This window comes from Stenella coeruleoalba (assembly GCF_951394435.1).
Source record: "Stenella coeruleoalba genome assembly, chromosome: 7".
In the NCBI taxonomy this organism is placed as follows: domain Eukaryota; kingdom Metazoa; phylum Chordata; class Mammalia; order Artiodactyla; family Delphinidae; genus Stenella; species Stenella coeruleoalba.
In genome coordinates, this window is record NC_137153.1 from 99,725,554 (window position 1) to 99,744,267 (window position 18,714).

Sequence of the window (18,714 nt, forward strand, 5' to 3'; positions counted from 1 at the left end):
GGGGGTCACTTTAAGCTCCAAATAAGACCTCAGTATGAGACCTGGATTCTGGAGTTCATTTTAACCTCTTCTCCACTCTGGACTAGGAATAATACTATTTAGAAAATACAGGATTTAGATAATGACTCCAGACTTGGAGATTAGATAAAAACAGGAGGTGCTGACTGACCACACTTCTGAAAGGAAGCTCTCCTGGTAACTGCCAGGCAGTTAAACTATGGGTAATCATTGGTTTCCTTTCAAGTCACACGGGCTTGGAAGCTGCGAAACAGTGATCTCTCTACACCAGCTGAACACACTTGGCTCAAATGGTACCATTTTGATTTTTCTTTTTCAGGAGTTGGGTGGGAGAGTGTGCTGCTAACAGGAGATGAGCTAACCTCGAAAGCCACAGACACATCCAGCGCAGACATGACTGTCCAGGTAAGGCATCCTTTCTCCAGTGTGATTCTCAAAGTGCATCTCTAGACGAAAGTAAGTGTATGGCAGATTTCTGGGGGCAAAATGAGCACTGCCCCTCACCCTACTGGGTTCTCTCTCTGTTCGCTGAAGCCTCAGTGAGCCAACCACAATAAGATCTCCTGAAGTTTGGACCCAGATCAGGAAGCCACCTGAAAGCTAGAATCTAAGACTTGTGATTTCCAAGGGACCGGTTGTAGGATCTTCAGTGAATATCTACATGTAGATTGTAAGTGGTAACCCTGTGGGGACAGTGAAGCAAATATGAACATTCTGAGCTGAGAAACCCAGGCCCCACTGTGCATTGTGAAGAAAGGTCAGAGAGGCATAAAGTAGCTTTGATCTTGACTCAAGATTTCCACTGATGTCAGCAGGAAGGCAGCACATGGCCCACTCTGCCTGGAATGCTAATGGCCAAAGGTTTACAAAATGAGTCATCTGGAAATCAACCTAATTATATCATTGTTCAAATTAAATGCATGAATTAGTAATCATTGTCTAGATTAAGGAATCTGTAGCAAAATATATCAGACATAACTACTTCCCTTATACTACTGAAATAGACACAAGGGAATGGTCCTCCTCTCTTGGAATTCTGTTTATGTTTCACTTAACAAAGGCTGGGGGTGGGAGGGCATTCTAACATTTTTGCTTGAATGATTAGAATTTAAATAAATGCCACTTATGAAGTTTTCTTGGAAAAACAAAAAGTAATGTCCTTTTTTATATTGAGATATCACTAGAGTGATTTCCCTCCTGGGTTTTTAATTAGAGGTTGTACAAAAGAATATACAGGATGAATTTATTCAAGCTTTCCTTTGTAATGTGATGGCTGAACTTGTGTTATCTGTATTAAAGATGTTAGAGAAAGCAAAGAAACATACCACAGTGAAATGTATTATAAGATGGGAAAGTAGCTTGATTGGTTAAAAGAGTCAACTAATCTAAATAATAATTAGCACATGCTGCAAGTTTGCTTGTAATTACGTTAGCAGAATTTGCAAGACAATGATATATATTGCAATGATGTATTGGTGTGTTGCTGGCTACTCGTGCAAAGTTTGCAAAGTTTGAGAAATCTTTGGCCATGTTGGATAGAGGGGGTGGATGCTGATAGAATTTGATGGATTTTGATGTGCTATTTTGCAATCTGTCATCATTTTAAGAATTAGTTTCTGAGATGTGTTGCTAGTGTACCTGCAGAGTTTGTTATATAAAAGCAAATGGTGTATTCTGATACACACAAGTTTTGCTTAAGTCCCATTTTATGAGGTTACTATTTAATCAGTGTGCACCTCTTTGGCACCAGGATCTTGACTAAAGTTTTATTTGGGTCTATTCAATTTCGATGTCATTCTCAACCTCTCTTTCTGTCTTCTTTTATTGAATACCTGGGAATGTTTTATAAGAACAGAGGATTTTTAGTTCATAAGAACTGAACCCACTCAGAAGAAAGAACACTATATACTTTAAAAAGTTAAGCAAAATACAAATATATTTACTACTCCAATAAACTCCTACAAATATTATTAAGTTACTCTATTAACGCCAGTCTCTTCTCAATAAATGATTTTTGAAAACTCTAGGTGGATGTAATTTAGGGAAACGCTTCTGTTTAGATCTTTTCTGTCAGGTTTCCCAATTATGCAGCAATTATCAATTTTTTTTCCTTTGGTACCATGCTGTTTCCCACCCCACACTGCTTTATGTATCCATCCTGCCCTGTGTCTATCTTTTTTTTTTTTTTTTTGCGGTATGCCGGCCTCTCACCCTTGTGGCCTCTCCCGTTGCCGAGCACAGGCTCCGGAGGCACAGGCTCAGCAGCCATGGCTCAGCGGCCACGGCTCACGGGCCCAGCCGCTCCGCAGCATGTGGGATCTTCCCGGACTGGGGCATGAACCCGCGTCCCCTGCATCGGCAGGCAGACTCTCAACCACTGCGCCACCAGGGAAGCCCCCTGTGTCTATCTTAAAGTATTATTTTTTTCTGTGTCTATAAGTGCCTGATGTTCATAAATTAACTACAGATTCCTCATCATATATTCATGCCTCTACAGCTATTCCTGTTTCTAATAGCTACTTCATACATCCTTGTAATATCAGCTACTCCTGTTTTTTGCCCTGGGAAAGCAAAATGTTCTGTTAAAACATTAATTACAATAAAACTTGATTCACTGACATTTCCTAAGGGGAATGTCAGCAGAGACCACTAAAATACTTTGGCTTCCTCCCTGTTACTCTTCTTGAGATAGATGTACCTTTCTTCGTTCTTAGAAATTCTCTTTCTGAAAAAGACACTTTTTTTGTGATGTCAGTTGTCTGAATATGGTTTTGTCTACTATATGAGGCTTTTTAATACCATGTCTTATTTTGAAATGATAGAGTCATGCTTCTAAAAATATACATGACTCAGATGAATGAATTCATTTATAAACGGACTTCTGTCATTCTGAGGAATGTTGAACTAAGAGCATTTATGTTAAAAACACCCTCTAAATACTGTTACAGGTAAGAGTATCATGTAGGCCTGCTGAACAATTTAAAATCACTATGTAGTAGGTTGAATTGTGAATCCTTTCCTTCCCCGCAAAACCATATGTCCAAGTCCTAAACCCTGGTACCTGTGACTATGACCTTATTTGGAAAAGAGGTCTTTGCAGATGTAATTAAGAATCTTGAGGTGAGATCATCCTGGACTAACCAGGTAGAACCTAAGTCCAATGACACATGTCCTTATAAGAGACAGAAGAAGAGGTAACACAGAGATGAAGGCCACAAGAGGAGACACGGGCAGAGGTTGGACGTCCATATAACCCAAGCCAAAGAACACCAGAAGCTGGAAGAGGCAAGGAAGTATTCTTCCCTAGAGACTTCAGAGGAAGCAGTGCCCTGCCAGTACCTTGATTTTGGATTTCTGGCCTCTAGAATTGTGAGAGAATAAGTTTTTGTTGTTGTAAGCCACTGAGTTTGTGGTAATTTGTTACAGTAGCCCCAGGAAACCAATATACTCGGATCTACCCAAGAATTATACCTACAGTGCCAATACCAGAGAGGCTGAAAGCCAATATTACACACATTCATCACTATTTTCTTATTATACTATGCTCAGCCTTTATAAGTTGTTTTTACCTTTTCTTGTTTTGAAAGAACCATTAACCTTTTTCAGCCTGAATCATGATTCACTAGAAGAAAAGGGTAGTCATATTTGGGGATAGCTTCTATATTATATTTTAATCTGTTTTGCTGCTTGTCTAGATATTGATTTTTTTTTTTAAAGTATGGATCAATATTTTCTAAAACTTGCCTGACCATGAGAGTCATCTGCAGCAGTATTTAAAAAAGTATAGCTTCCCAGGCTTCTGCTTTCAAAATTCAGATCCGGAAGATCTGGGTTTGAGAATTAGCATTTTTAACAAGTGCTGGTGATTTTGGGGGTCAGTTTGGGAAAATGTTGTCTAGCATACCACTAAAGCAGTAAGGGGTGTGGCCACAGGAGCCCTACCGCTGCCCTTGGCTCTCTGGTTGTCCATCTGGTCTGAGAAAGGACTTGGGGACTCCCTGTTCAAAACCCTTTGGTTCCGTTTCTTTTGCACACCGACTAAGGCTCAGAACTGCAATTTCATTTCTAGCCCCATCTTCCATCATGTCTGTCTCTGGGCCTATTTTTGCCCTCTGCACCCAGCCTACTTGTAACCAGAATGATCTTGTAAAAAGGGCAAGCCAGGGCTTCCCTGGTGGCGCAGTGGTTAAGAATCCGTCTGACAATGCGGGGAACACGGGTTCGATCCCTAGTCCGGAAACATCCCACATGCCGCGGAGCAACTAAGCCCGTGCACCACAACTACTGAGCCTGCGCTCTAGAGCCCGCGAGCCACAACTACTGAAGCCCGTGCACCTAGAGCCCGTGCTCCACAAGAGAAGCCGCTGCAATGAGAAGCCTGTGCACCATAACAAGGAGTAGCCCCTGCTCGCCACAAAGCAACGAAGACCCAACGCAGCCAAAAATAAATAAATAAATATATATATATATTAAAATAAAGAAAAGAAAGTAGCATAAGAGAGAAGCACAAGAGACGGACCCTCATGTGAGAACACAGGGAGTAAGTAGGTGTGAGGAAAGGCCAGTGTTCCCCCTTAACTGCAGTCAGAGACAGAGATTGTCTTAGGCAGGTGCTATGTCTTTTAAAACCCCATGGCTTTTATTCAAGGCTTCCTTCCTCTTCCTCTTCCTCCCTCTCTCTCCCAGCCCAGCCAACCCCTATTTATATTCAAGTCTTTGGCTCGAATATTAGGGCTTTATGACCAGTATCGTCACGTGCTTTCGAAGGCCCTAGTGCTTCTCCTGCAAAGCCAGGCACGTGAATAACCATCAGCGTCCTTGCATGAGATCCGGTCTCCCCTGCGGGAATGTCGTCTCTGTGAGGACCTGCATCCCAGCTCCTGACCGAGTGTGTAGCCTGTCGTGTGCAATTGTCAATTGTTGTTGCATGAACAAACATGAAGGAAGAAATGAAGACAGTGTCTGTCTAGACTGCAGTTAAGGGGGACCACTGGCCTTTCCTCAAACCTACTTCCTGTGTTCTCACTGGAGGGGTCTGTCTCTTGTGCCTCTCTTTATGCTTTCTTTTCTTTCTTTTTTTTGAAATGTAGTTGATTTACAGTGTTGTGTTAGTTTCACGTGTGCAACAAAGTGATTCAGGTACCTATATCTATATGTTCTTTCTCAGATTCTTTTCCATTATAGGTTATTACAAGATATTGAGTATAGTTCCCTGTGCTATAGAGTAGACCCTGTTGTTTATCTATTCTTTTTTTTCTCTGTCATAGAATCTTTAGTTTACATGTTTGCATCACAGCGAGAGAATCCATCCCCTACATCCCCCTGAAACAAAGTGAATCAGCTATAGCTGTACATATACATGTATCTGTTTATCTATTCTTATGCTACTTTCCTCCGTGTTTCGTTTTTCACTTGTTAGTACCTCTAAATCACGGTTCTTTTTTTCACCATTCCTTTTTTTTTGTAAACATAATTGAGGTACATAATTTACATAACATAAAGTTCACACATTTAAGTGTACAATAATTTCTAGTAAATTTACCATCACCATAACCACAAAGATCCTCCAATAAGATCCCTATTATGTCCTATTAGTTTGTCTCCACTTCACCCCCAATCCCAAGCACTACTTTCTGTCTCTATAGGTTTGCCTGTTACGGACGTTTAATGTAAATGGAATCATACAACGTGTGGTCTTTTGTGTCTGGCTTCTTTTGCTTAGCATGGTGTTTTCGAGATTCATCCATGTTGTAGCCTCTATTAGTATTTCATTTCTTTTAATGCCGAGTAGTATTTCATTTCACGGATATACCAGAGTTTTGCTTTGTTTTCTAGTCCATTCACAAGTTGATGGACTTTTAGGTTGTTTCCCCGTTTGGGCTATTATGAATAATTCTGTTACAAATATTCACGCACGAGTCTTTGTGTGGATGTTTTCTTTTGTCGTGGATATGAACCTAGGAGTGGAATTGCTGGGTCATGTGGTAAATCTGTGTTTAACCGTTTGAAGAACTGTCAGATTGTTTTCCAGAGTAGCTGCACCATGTTACACTCCCACCAGCCGTGGATGGGGGTTCTGATTTTTCCACATCTTATCAATGCTTGCTGTTGTCTGTGTTTTGATTATAACCATCCTAGTGGGTGTCAAGTGGCATTTCATTGTGCTTTAGATGTGCGTTTCCCTGTTAACTACTGACGCTGAGTATCTTTTCATCTGCTTATTGGCCATTTGTATGCAGTTAATTTTTCAATGGCTTGGTTTCCTTTATGTGCAAGAGGGTACAGGGTACATTCTGTTATTCTCTTATTGCAGATGTATAGTCAATGTTTTCTGAGTGAGGGGCCCTCTTCTTGATGATGGGGGAAGGGGGCTCAGTTCAGTTTTCCCTTTTAGGATCACTGCCATTCTCCCACCACTGCCCTGGGAGGGGGTAGGAGTGTCTCATCAATCTCTTTTCTTTCCATTCTTTCCCTTTCTTTTCTTTCTCTCTCTCTTTTCTGTCTGATTATTTTCCCCTCACATCTCAGCTTTTTTGTTTTTATCATTGTTATTAACCTATCAGTGTTATATTTTTTACTGTGGTAAAATATACATAACAAAAATCACACTTTTAACCATTTTTAAGCAGCATTATGTCATTCGTATTGTCCTGCAGCCATTACCACCATCCATCTCCAGGACTTTTTCATTATCCCAAACTGTAACTCTGTCCCGATGAAATACTAACTCTCCATTCCCCTCCTCCCTTCAGCTCCTGGCAACCACTTCAGTGTCACAGTTTATATGTAATAATATCTAGCTGTCTTCTCAAGGGGATTTTAAATATATCCTATTAAGAGTAAAAAGCAAGTAAGATGGCTAAACCTCAGCCTAGCATTTTAATAACCTCTGGACAGGGCAAGCTAGAAAGGCAGTCATTTTACATGCATTTAAGAACTTTATATTTCCAAAATAAAGTTCCTAGGAGGCTGCTACATACTAGATCTTAAAGGAGTTTGCTGGTCACAGAGCGTCCTTTCTCCTGAGGAGTAAACTGCCCAGGGCTGACATCCTGGAAGTGTCTTGCCTTATTCAGCTGGAGCGACCAACTGCACCTGTTTGGATCTGCATTGTTTTCTTGAATTGTGTTTATTTCATGACTGTACAGAACTATATCAATCCGTGTTAAAAGTACAAAGATCCATGTTAACAGAAATATCTCTTGGGCTGAAATAATGTGATTTGGCTGCCATCTTAATCAAATATACCAGCTAAGTCCCAAATGCTGTCTTTACCTTACCCTCTTGTTTTATAAACAGAGACTAAAAACTAAGTATTTGCAAAAAGAGCACAGAACATTCTAGTACACACCTTGGATTTTTTTCTCAGAAAGAAGTCGTGTACTTATTTACATGGTTAAAAGATAAACTGAGGGGCTTCCCTGGTGGTGCAGCGGTTGAGCGTCCGCCTGCCGATGCAGGGGACACGGGTTCGTGCCCTGGTCCGGGAAGATCCCACATGCCGTGGAGCGGCTGGGCCCGTGAGCCATGGCCACTGAGCCTGCGCGTCCGGAGCCTGTGCTCCGCAACGGGAGAGGCCGCAACAGTGAGAGGCCCGCGTACCGGAAAAAAAAGGATAACTGAGCCATAGTAAGAATTTTAAGAATGTATTTGAACAAAAACTCATTCAAATTAGGCAGCACCAAACCGGAAGTGGTTAGCAGCGCTCTGCCCACAGGAGCTGGGGAGAGACTTTTATAGAGAAAAGGTGGAAGCAATGAAAGGAAAGTAAGCAATTGGCTGTAACTTAAAGCCTCACTGGCCGTTTGTATTGTTTCTCCTTAGTGTTTTGATTTTGTAACCTTGAGGCAATAACAGCTTAAATTTTGGTTTGCTGTTGGGGGTCTCCATGGCAGGAGAGCCACCTCTGTCTAATGACCTCCTTGTTTAATTAATTTAACCACATATACGATATTTTTCAGTCGTGCTTAGGCAAGAGGCAGGATGGGTACCAGTTAGGCAAGTTGGGGGTTCTGGCTGTAAAACCGTTTGAAAGGGGCACATTTCCTAACCAAGGACATGAGAGAGCCACATAAAAGGAGGACGTTGCCTCTGTATGTAAAACTTACTGCTGGGAGGGGGATTGTTCTCCTGGAATGGCAGATGTTCTCTGTTACAAAAGGGGAAAAGCATTTAGACTCTTCCGGTGGTGAATAGAGGCCACAGGTTACAGCTTTCTTTGCGAGCTGCCTTTAAAAAGCCGTTCTGCCGAGGACCTCCTGTTGCCGGCGGTGCTGACCAGTTGTCCTTTGTATTTGCCGATGACGACATAGAGGATTGTTTGTGCAGGGGCTCTGGACAAAAAGACACATTTGGGACCAGAAGTCCTTTCTACGTTGGGTACATACATAAAGATTGTTCTAAATTTGCTTCCTTGCCGAAGGAACTCTTTTATGGCAGACTTTTTTAGTCCTTGCAACTATTTAGAGTGGTGGATCTCAAAGGGCGATGACAGTGGGGGTTAAGAGGCACTCCAGGACTAGCTATTGGCTAAATGTTCACCATACCCTCTTGGAGAATCACTGTCTTGATTTTTTTTAATATGCATTTTGTATTATTACAAGGAATCCGATGGGAAATGCCCTGGTGGACACTATAATATGGTACATCAGCATTGGTTATCGTTAGTCCTATGTGTTGCTCCCTATGTGTCAAGTAAAGTGAAGGTCAAATAAATGAAGTCACAATTGATAACTCTCATTATATATGTATAGATAAGGAATATTCTGGCAAATGAAAGATCTCAGGTACCTTCTTCTCTGCTGTTTTATTTATTCATCATGTCCTCCTGCTGACAATAATAGCTAATATTGACTGAGCATTTGCCATGAGCTGGGTACTGTGCTCGGCCCTTACATGTACCATTTCATATAGTCCCCGAAATGGCCCTGCAAAGGAGGAACTCTTATTCACCCCCATTTTACAGATGTGGTGACTGGGGCTCAGCAAAGTGAAATGAATTATCCAAGATCTCAGAGTGAGTGTTGGAACTCAGGTGAAAAGACACTTTATAACCTCTCTACGTAGGGGTTGATGAATGCAAATTGATTTTACTGTCAGCTAAAGCAGAGTAGCTCCTAGGATGGGGCAACAGTAGTTTTGCCAGATAACACACTGGACACCCAGTTAGATTTGAACTTTACATAAGCAACAAGTAATTGTTTAGTATCAGTATGTGCCAAATATTGCATGGGACATACTAAGAAATTGTGTATTTGTTACCAAAATTTAAATTTAACTGGCCATCCTATATTTTAATTTGCTAAGTCTTGCAGTCCCAGGCAGGGAGGGGTATTGCAAAGGAGGTAAAGGAAACAGCTTAATGCATCTGATTGCTGTGCTCTGAGATTATTTGTGGTTTTGTATTTCTTTCATGACTATGACTTTATTCATTTCAGGATGACCACATATTAAGTTCATTATATTAAGCTTTAAATCAGACAGATATACAGGTTCAGTTTATACAGTAAACTAATAACCTATCAATGAATCTCTCCTGATCCACTTTTTTTTTTTTTCCTAGAAATAAAGCCTTCCAAACCTGACCCATGCCAAGATACGTACCTCACTGGTTTCCCTATGAAGTGAAACCATGGGAAATTCTGCCCCCACTTTGTTTGTTTCTCTTGACTTAAAACAAAACAAAAAACACGACTTTTCCTCAATCTGGGCACGTTATAATTTTTCTGAAGCCTGTTCTAGGGGTTTCATTTTTAGCTGGGCTATCAATCAGTGATTTCATTTCCTGCAGAGAGCGTCATCATCCCAGGTTTTAAAACGTCGATGAAATATTCTTGTGCTTTCACCTAGTCTATGGCTTAGTAAACTTCCCCTCTCTCTGGGTGGTCACCTCCTGAAACAGATGACAGTGGCCTGCCTATTCCCAGCAAAAGTTCTGACACATTCACGAATATTTCCTGAGTACATCAGTGCATTTCCTCCAATGCATATTTCTAGCATTCCAGGGGTGGGAGCGACTAATGATGACAAAGCTCTAGCATAGTCTCTGTCCTGTATGTCAGAGCCATTTTGCAGATAAGCCTGTCTTCTTATGAATGATCTGCCCAATCTAATGAGCTTTGAAGCAGGGCGTATCTGCAGTTACCAAAGTCTGACTTCTCATAAAACTAAGGCAAGCAATCCAAACGCAGAACCCACCGGCCGGAACCATCGGTCTTTGGTGCTCTTGAAAGGTTGCCAACTGGTTCCCATTAGGCGAGAGTTTGCTTATCTAGTCTATTTATGAATAAATTATCCTTAGTGTCTGGGAGGGTTTGGAATGGTCACAGGTTATTCCTGAAAAACAGATTATTCACGTGGCTGTTTCCAAAAGGCTTTGTCCTGAAACAAGTCCGGTATCACAGAGGTCTCATAAACCTTTAGCATCATCCTCCGGAAGTATCTGTTGGATTCATCCACAGAAAGATCTTGCTTCATTATACAAGCACTTAAGATAGTTTAAGTGAGCATCTAGCACTCCTCTTCATAAATTATCAATGCCTTCCTTTTCTGTGTCTTTCTTCTACCCATCCTCAATGACCTTCCTCCTTGCTTTTTTCTGTAGCAGTGAAAACTAGTAGTTAACAGGGAAAATCTGACACACATGTAGGTTGTATATAAAAGGAGAATACGTGCTCAGGCAAGGTGATTGCTCCACTGGCTAGGAGAACAGGCTTCAAAGTGCTGAGAGATTTACACACCAGGAGTTGGGCTGTTTTGATGTTACTTGAGCTTATTACTGTTGCAACAATTGCTTCTTCCTCAGAAATGAGACAGTGGGAATGTGACATTTATTTTAGCTCAACATTATCATGTATATTCCTAAAAAGAAAAAAGTACCGGTAGCCACAATCCCCACTCCCTCTCCAAAGGGATCTGGGCTAGAAGGTAAGGTAATGGATCAGTCATCATATTCTCCATATGCTCAGAGACTGTGAGTTTTGATCTCTAATGTGATGAATTTTCTAGTGAATTTCAGTTTAGAAAAATGAATGAGAATAATAGCTAACATTTATCGAGAACTTTCCATGTGTCAGGCATTGCCCACTGCTTAGGGTATTATTTAATTCTTACACAACCGTATGAGATGGGTACCATGAGTATCTCCAACTTACAGAGGAAGAAAAGGTACAGAGACACAAAGTAACTTATCCAAAAACACACAGCAGAGTCTCAGAGCCTAGATCTAACCAGGCAGCCCTTGATCTTTTTTATTTTTTTTCCAGCCCTTGTTCTTAACTCTGTCGTACTGCTTCCCCTGGTAGAACAAAATGGTGATGCTCTTATGCAAACAGATAAAGTAGGTCTCACAGCCCCTGATCAATAAGAGAGCTTTTATGTAGTTCTGTTTGTATTCGTTCTTCAAATGCAAAACTGGAGTTTAACTGGTGGGATAAGATTAGATTTTCATCCCAGAGATGTGGTTGTTTTTCAGGCTTGCCCTTGGGTTTACGTCCTATCAACATTCTGATTACATTTCATTATCATTCGACTGCAGTGATTCATGAATATGATAAAAACAGACTGGCTCTTCAATAAATAAGGGAAGCTGGGCTGACAGTGAATAAATAGACCTTTCTTTGAATCTGGAGAAATTCAGCCTACGGATGTCCTGCAATATTTATTAGGAGACCACTATACCCACCATGCCTGAGCGTGGAGCAGTTTCTTCTTTTAGTTTTTCCTAAGATATGTGTATTTCTGTTATACAGCATTTAACTTTTAGGTTAAAAAAAAAAACTTATTGAGTGTTATGTTGCATGTTCTTACATGTGGTGTACTGTATTTAAACACGTTCAAATTCTGAGGGTGATTTTTCAAATTTATGGCAATAAATCCTTTGGAAATTTTGAAAATGAAAAGCTTAAGTTGAGAAATAGACAAACATTCATCCAGCAAGAGTTATTATTTTTATTATTCTTAATGTGTTTTATATATGTTGGTTCCTACAAAGAAAATATGAAGAAAACCCAAATATGAAAAAAATTTCCAAGTTTATCCCATGAATGACATAGGAAAATCCCTCTTAAGAGAAAAGGCATTGCAAAAGAGGCAAAGAATATTTTTCTTTTTCAAACAAAAATATGCATCCTGTTTCTAAGCATTTTTCATAGTAGTCGACAGTTTATTAAAATAAACCTTTTTCCTCCATACGGATTTTATCAAACTTTCTTATCCTATAATAGTCTTTGACCCACCCTTCCTATTTTCTTCTTTCTCACCCTTGTTTCTTCTCTTCTTCCCTCTCTTCTTCTCTTTTTCCTTCCTCCTTCCCTTCCTTCCTTACTTCCTTCCTCATTCCTTCCCTCCCCATTCACTCCCTTTCTTTTTCCCAGCATTCACTAAGGGTCAGACACTATGTTATTTCACTTAACACTCGCAACTGCACCGTGAAAGAGGGATCCTTGTTTTGTTTATTTGAAGAGCTCCACGCTCTGAAAAGGTGATTTTCCCAAGGTCACAAAATCTGTAGGAGTGGAGACAGGAATCAGTCCTAAGTCTGTAATATTCCACAGCCCACAGTTTATTGCTTTCCATACAATGAGTATTTCTTTAATAAATGGGAGATTATTTTAATTAAAATTTAATGACAGGACTGACAAAGACATATGATATTGCTTATATGTGGAACCTAAAAAAATAATACAAATGAACTTATTTACAAAACAGAAATAAATTCACAGACACAGAAAACAAACTTATGGTTACCAAAGTGGAAAGGGGGGAGGGATAAATTGGGAATCTGAGATTAACAGATACACACTACTGTATATAAAATAGATAAACAACAAGGACCTACTGTATAGCACAGGGAACTATATTCAATACCTTTTTAAAATTTTTATTTATTTTATTTTTGGCTGCGTTGGGTCTTTGTTGGTGCACTCAGGCTTTTCTGTAGTTGCGGCGAGCAGGGGCTACTCTTCGTTGCAGTGTGTGGGCTTCTCATTGTGGTGTCTTATCGTTGCGGAGCACGGGCTCTAGGCGCATGGGCTTCAGTAATTGTGGCTCGCGGGCTCTAGAGTGCAGGCTCAGTAGTCATGGCGCACGGGCTTAGTTGCTCTGTGGCATGTGGGATCTTCCCGGACCAGGGCTCGAACCCATGTCCCCTGCATTGGCAGGTGAATTCTTAACCACTGAGCCACCAGGGAAGCCCTCAATATCTCATAATAGCCTATAATGGAAAAAACTCTTAAAAAAATTATATATATATATATATATATATATAACTGAATCACTTTGTTATATACCTGAATCATTGTAAATCAACTCCAATAAAAAAAAAATTAATGATAGGAAAATAGCTATAATCCCCCAGGAGAAGGCATTAGTCAAGAACCCTTCTGAGCTAAGACTGATCTGGCTCTTTGGACTGGCCCCAGGGCAGTTACAGAGCAGCAGACCAGCATAGATGAATAATAACAAATAGCTACCATCTACTGAGAAGCTGAATGGTGGGTTCTTTGGTCTCTGTAAGCATTAACTCAACCAGTGCTCACCACAAACCCATGATATAGATACTATGTAATTGTCTCCATTTTAAAGGCTAGGAAGCTGAAACTGAGACACAGGGAGGTAAAGTCACCTGTGAGAGGTCCCACCCAGAATCAGTGGAGGAATAAGGGTTTGGCCCCCAGAGCACATCCTCCTACCCATGACACCGGACCACCTCTTGCCTGTCATCCACACATGCTTGTCCTTTTCTCAGGTGATGCTGAGCCAGTTAACTTCACAACCAGCCATTTCCTTGGCGTTCAGATCCACAGCAAAGAAAAGGCCTGGGTCTGCTTTCCCAATCAATAACTTTCAAGCCACACATTCTTTGTGCAAGTGACGTATCTGAAAAGAGCTATTTTTACAGATAATAGCAGAAAAAAAAGAAAGGCCAGTTGAACTCACCCATGATAAATGTTAGAAATTTAAGGATCAGTGTGGTCCTCGCATATGAAACACTAAATTCTTCTTGGAAATCATCTTATGGGACAATCTAGTTTGTTTAGTGTTTCAAAAGTGCAATTTTTTTACCTAAAGTTCAGGAACTACTTTACCCAATGTACTTCAGAAGTCTGTTTCAGTGAGCTGGTATTTTGTTGAAAAGAAATTTCTTAGAAAAATAATCAAATGGGGATTTTTTGAATTTAAAAAGAACGTTTTATTGTAATGAGAATAAGAAGTATATGCGCATGCAGCTGATAAATAGCTACTGAATGTCTTGTAAGTGCGATGCTTCCTGCCATGTGCCTGGTGCATCTTCTTCTCCCAATTATGTCTAGAATCTGATTCCACCATTACTATCACCACTGTACCGTGACCATCCTAGTTTAAGCTATTGTCACCTCTTGCCAAGATTACTACAATAGCTTCTAAGTGGTCTCCTGGCTACTCCTTTTCCTGCCTGTAGTACAGACCTTATATAGTAGCAGCCACAGTGATCTTTAAAACAACTTGTCATTTATCTGCTTAAAATAAACGAGTGGCTTTACATCTTATTCAAAAAAAAAGTAATCCCAAATCCTTATCAAGGCTTGTGGGGTCCTCATGATCTGGCCTGGCCTGTTTTCTTTCTGAGCTCACTCACTGCCACCCTCCCCTCATCTACCCCTCCTCAGCTGTGAAGGCCTCCTGGCTGCTCTACACATGGTTGGTCAGTGTTGCCGCAGCTGCTGTTTCCTGTGCTGAAATGCTTTTCCCTTCAATATCTCATGGCTCACTCCTTCTTCCAGTTCTCTGCTCAAATGTCACCTCATGAAGGAGTCTCTTCTCGACCATACTGTATAAAATAGTACCCACTCCCAGTGGGCCATCAATGTCATCCCTTTCCCCTGCCTTATTTTTCTTTATAAAAATTACCACCTCCTGACAATAATGTATTTCTAATAGCTACATGGGTTAATTCAACTGACATTTGATTTTCTATCCTGTTATCTTATTTCATATTATCTGGCATTCTTCTCCCTTGTTGTTTTTTTTTATCTTTCCCCATTCTTCACACTGTATTAGGATGTAAGCTCCATGAACACATTTTTTTCGTTTATTCAACAAATTTTAATTAGCACCTACTCTATGCCAAGCTGTGGGGATCTAGAAATTAACTAAAGAGAGTATAATCCTGTATGCATATAGGTTACTTTTTAGTAAGGGGAGATAGACAAGAAACAAAGAAACAAGCAGGTATATTATATGAAAGACAATGATAAGTGCTTTGGAGAAAAATAAATCAGAATAGTGTCAGATGGGAGTGACACGGTTGTGGCTGGAAGAATGGAGTCTGTCTTTAATCAGGTGGGCAAGACTATGGGAGGAGCAGATTTGGGGAGGAAATTAAGAATTTTCTGGGCACTTGTTAAGTTTAAGATGCCTTCTAGTCATCCAAGTGGAGAGGTCAGGTGTGAGTCTGGAGTTCAGGCAGAGGGCAGGCTGAGATAGAAATCTGGGACTCATCAGTACATAGCCACAAGACAGGATGAGATCACAGAGGGATAGAAGGAAAGAAGGAGTGGAGGCCCTAGTCCTGGATCAGCCTATATTAAAGATTTGGAAGATGAGGAAAAAAAGGAGACCAAGAATGAATGGCTAGTGAGGTCTGTGAGGAACCAGGAGAGAGGAGTATTTGGGAAGCCAAATGAAGGAAGTAGTTCAAAAAGGAGTGACGGAACATCTGTGTGAAATCCTGCTGAAAGGTCGAGTAAGATGAGTTCTGAGAAATGGTCATTGGGTTTGGCAGCCTGGAGAGGTCGTGTTGTCTGTGACCAATGCTCTGTCGGTGGGGCAACGAGGACAAAAGAAAGAATGGGGGTGATGGGGGCAGGAAATGGAGACAATAAGTAGAACTCTCTCTTTTAAATATGCTTGATCTAAGGGGGAATAGAAAATTGAGGTGGTAGCTGCAGAAGGCTGTAGGGTTAAGAGAAGTTTTTTTTTGGTTTTCTTGTTTGTTTGTTTGTTTCTAAAGTGGGAGAGATCACAGTAGACCTTGTGAGGTGAGAGAAAATTTATGTTGCAGGAGAGGATACAGTTGGGGGAGTGATGTCCTGGAAGGGGTAAGGAGGGACGGGATCCAGTGCAAATGGAGGAGATGGCCTTAGCTAGGGTCAGGGGCATGTGCTCATAGTCACAAGAGGGAACGTGGGACATGGTTTTGAGCCCTGGCCTGGGAAGATATCACATGCCTCAGAGCGACGAAGCCCGTACACCACAACTACTGATCCTGCGAGCCACAACTACTGAAGCCCACACGCCTAGATCCCATGCTCTGCAACAAGAGAAGCCACCACAATGAGAAGCCCACACACTGCAAGGAAGAGTGGCCCCTGCTCGCCGCAACTACAGAAAGCCCCCACGCAGCAACGAAGACCCAGTGCAGCCAAAAATAAATAAATAAATTTATTAATTAAAAAAAAAAGAAAGAGTGGTGGTTAGAGAATAGGATGTTTGAAACTGAGATTAGGAAGGGTGCACGGTTATTGGTAATTACAAGGTCTAGGATGGGACCATGGAGCTGGATGGCTGAAGTAGGAAGACAATGTTATTTTTTAAAATTTATTTATTTATGGATTTTTTGGGCTGCACCTCACGGCATGCAGGATCTTAGTTCCCCCACCAAGGATCGAACCCGTGCCCCGGCAGTGGAAGCTCAGAGTCTTAACCACTGGACCACCAGGGAAGTCCCAATAATAGTTATTTTTTAAAAATTAAAAAACTAAGAGGCCAGGATATTCAAAGACTTATCCACATGGATGTTATAATCATTAAGACTTATAATGAGAATGTTGGAGAGAGTGACAGATGCTAAGGTCTTCAGGTAATGAGGGAGGGGGATTGTATATTGAGAAAGGAGGACAGTAGCCTGGAAGAAGCAGTAAAGAACAAGAACACCCATCCCACCTCCAGGCCCAGTGGCTTGAGGATGAGAGAAAGCACTTGACTGTTCACTGCCGTATCCCTGGCACCTACAATGGCCTCACACATGGGAGAATCTTAATAAATATCTGTTGAGCGGATGAGTGATTGAGTGATAGGGAATCCCCATTTTGGCAAGAGGAGTCATTGGAGACTGGTTTGGGAAGCTAACTCAGATGCATTGTGAAGGGTGGTCAGGAAGGGGGAGAGGCCAAGGGCAGGGAGATCTGCTAAGAGGCCATTGAATAGTCCAGGTGGGAAAGGAGGAGTGACCTGTGAAGGGGCAGTGGGGGCAGTAACAGGGGCCAGAGTAGCTTGACCACAGTGAGGAAGAGGGCGAGTGACCACAGGGACTGTGGGACCCTTGAGTCAGGAAATACAGGGCAGATGAGTGAGGGGAGGTTAGTAAGCAGTTGGGTTGGAGTGTGTGTGTTTGATGGGTGTTCAAGGGAAGATGCTGAACCCAAGGTAAGACTCTAGGCTGCCCTGGATAGAGTGCCTCTGTCAAGGGGAGGGTCAGGATAATGGCAGTGGGGAAGAAGGTTGTGGATGGAGCCCCTGGAAACAGCAGCCTTGGGGGCAGGCTTGAAGCCGGGGAGTGAAATAGGCCTTGACTGGTAAGAAGGGCTTTCTAGGTAAAGAGCAGAATGTGACTAGAATGGGCGAAATAACTGGTGGATCCAGGGCCGACTGAGTGATACCGACGCAGAGTAAATGAAAGCAGAAGGTAGAGCTAAGGCTGGAAGGGGAGGGGAGCAGTGAGGGCTCATTTCTCCCTGGCAGGGCCCTGCCCTGGGGTAAGATGGTCCCCCCATCTTGTAGGAACCAAGCACTCTGGATACAGTGCCTGGCAGGGACCCCGTCCAGAGAGTGGCCGCAAACCACAGCACACACGCATGTCGGCATGAAGGCTTCACTTCCCCTCTCTGATATTCAGGTCTGTGGCAGCACCCTCTGCCTGCAGAATATTCCAGAATATTGAGAACAGGCTGGAGACTTTAACAGAACTCAAAGTAAAACTCCAAGGCAAAAGGCTGAGAGAGAAATATTTCTAGGATATTGTGATAGAGATGGTGGGCACGTAACCATACTGACAGCACAACCATCCTGCCTATACAGATGGTAACCACTGCTTCTGCACTTGTCTGGCCAGAGGTGGGTCATAGATATGACTCTGGCCTTAAAACCAAATTAACCAGAGCTTGCACTCATCATGCCATGTAATTGTTGTTTATTGTTTTCTTTAGAAATGACAAAAATACCAAAGAAAGCAAGCTTATAGCAAAGAAACTAGCCCTGACCTAAGAGTGAGCAGGCCTGAGTCTGAGTCCTGACCTTGACCCAATTTTGCCTGGTGGTTTTGTGTAAGTCCCATCCCCCTTCTAGGATTCAGTTGCTTTCACTGATAACAACTAACATTGTAGCTGGCCTCGGGCTTACAGCTTTACATGGATGGTCTCATTTTACGCTCACAACAGTCATATTGTAGATGTGACACTGCAGGTAGATGTTCTCATGATCTGCCTTTTCTAGGTGAGGATTCGGAGAGATGGAGATGCTGAGCAACTTTCCCAAGGTCACACAGCTGATAAATGACAGACCAGGATTCGAACCCTGGTCTTTAGCTCCAGAGACCCTGGATTTCACTGACACTTCACTATACCGTAAAATGAGGAACGTGGCTGGGGTGATGTAATGTGCCTCCTAGCTCTGATTCTCATTTGTCTGACATTTGGATATGCCCTCACTCATCCCAAG

General features: G+C 41.8%; 1 protein-coding gene across 11 annotated transcripts in view; it reads left to right on the plus strand.

Moving 5' to 3' along the window:
- The window catches only part of PALM2AKAP2 (PALM2 and AKAP2 fusion), a 619,204-nt gene that overhangs the window by 479,876 nt on the left and 120,614 nt on the right, over positions 1-18,714 (plus strand). For all 11 annotated transcript variants that reach the window (XM_079926224.1, XM_079926225.1, XM_079926226.1 and 8 more), the window contains one exon: positions 338-423. In XM_079926224.1, the coding sequence (XP_079782350.1) occupies positions 338-423 (86 nt within the window). The remainder of the gene's footprint in view (positions 1-337; positions 424-18,714) is intronic.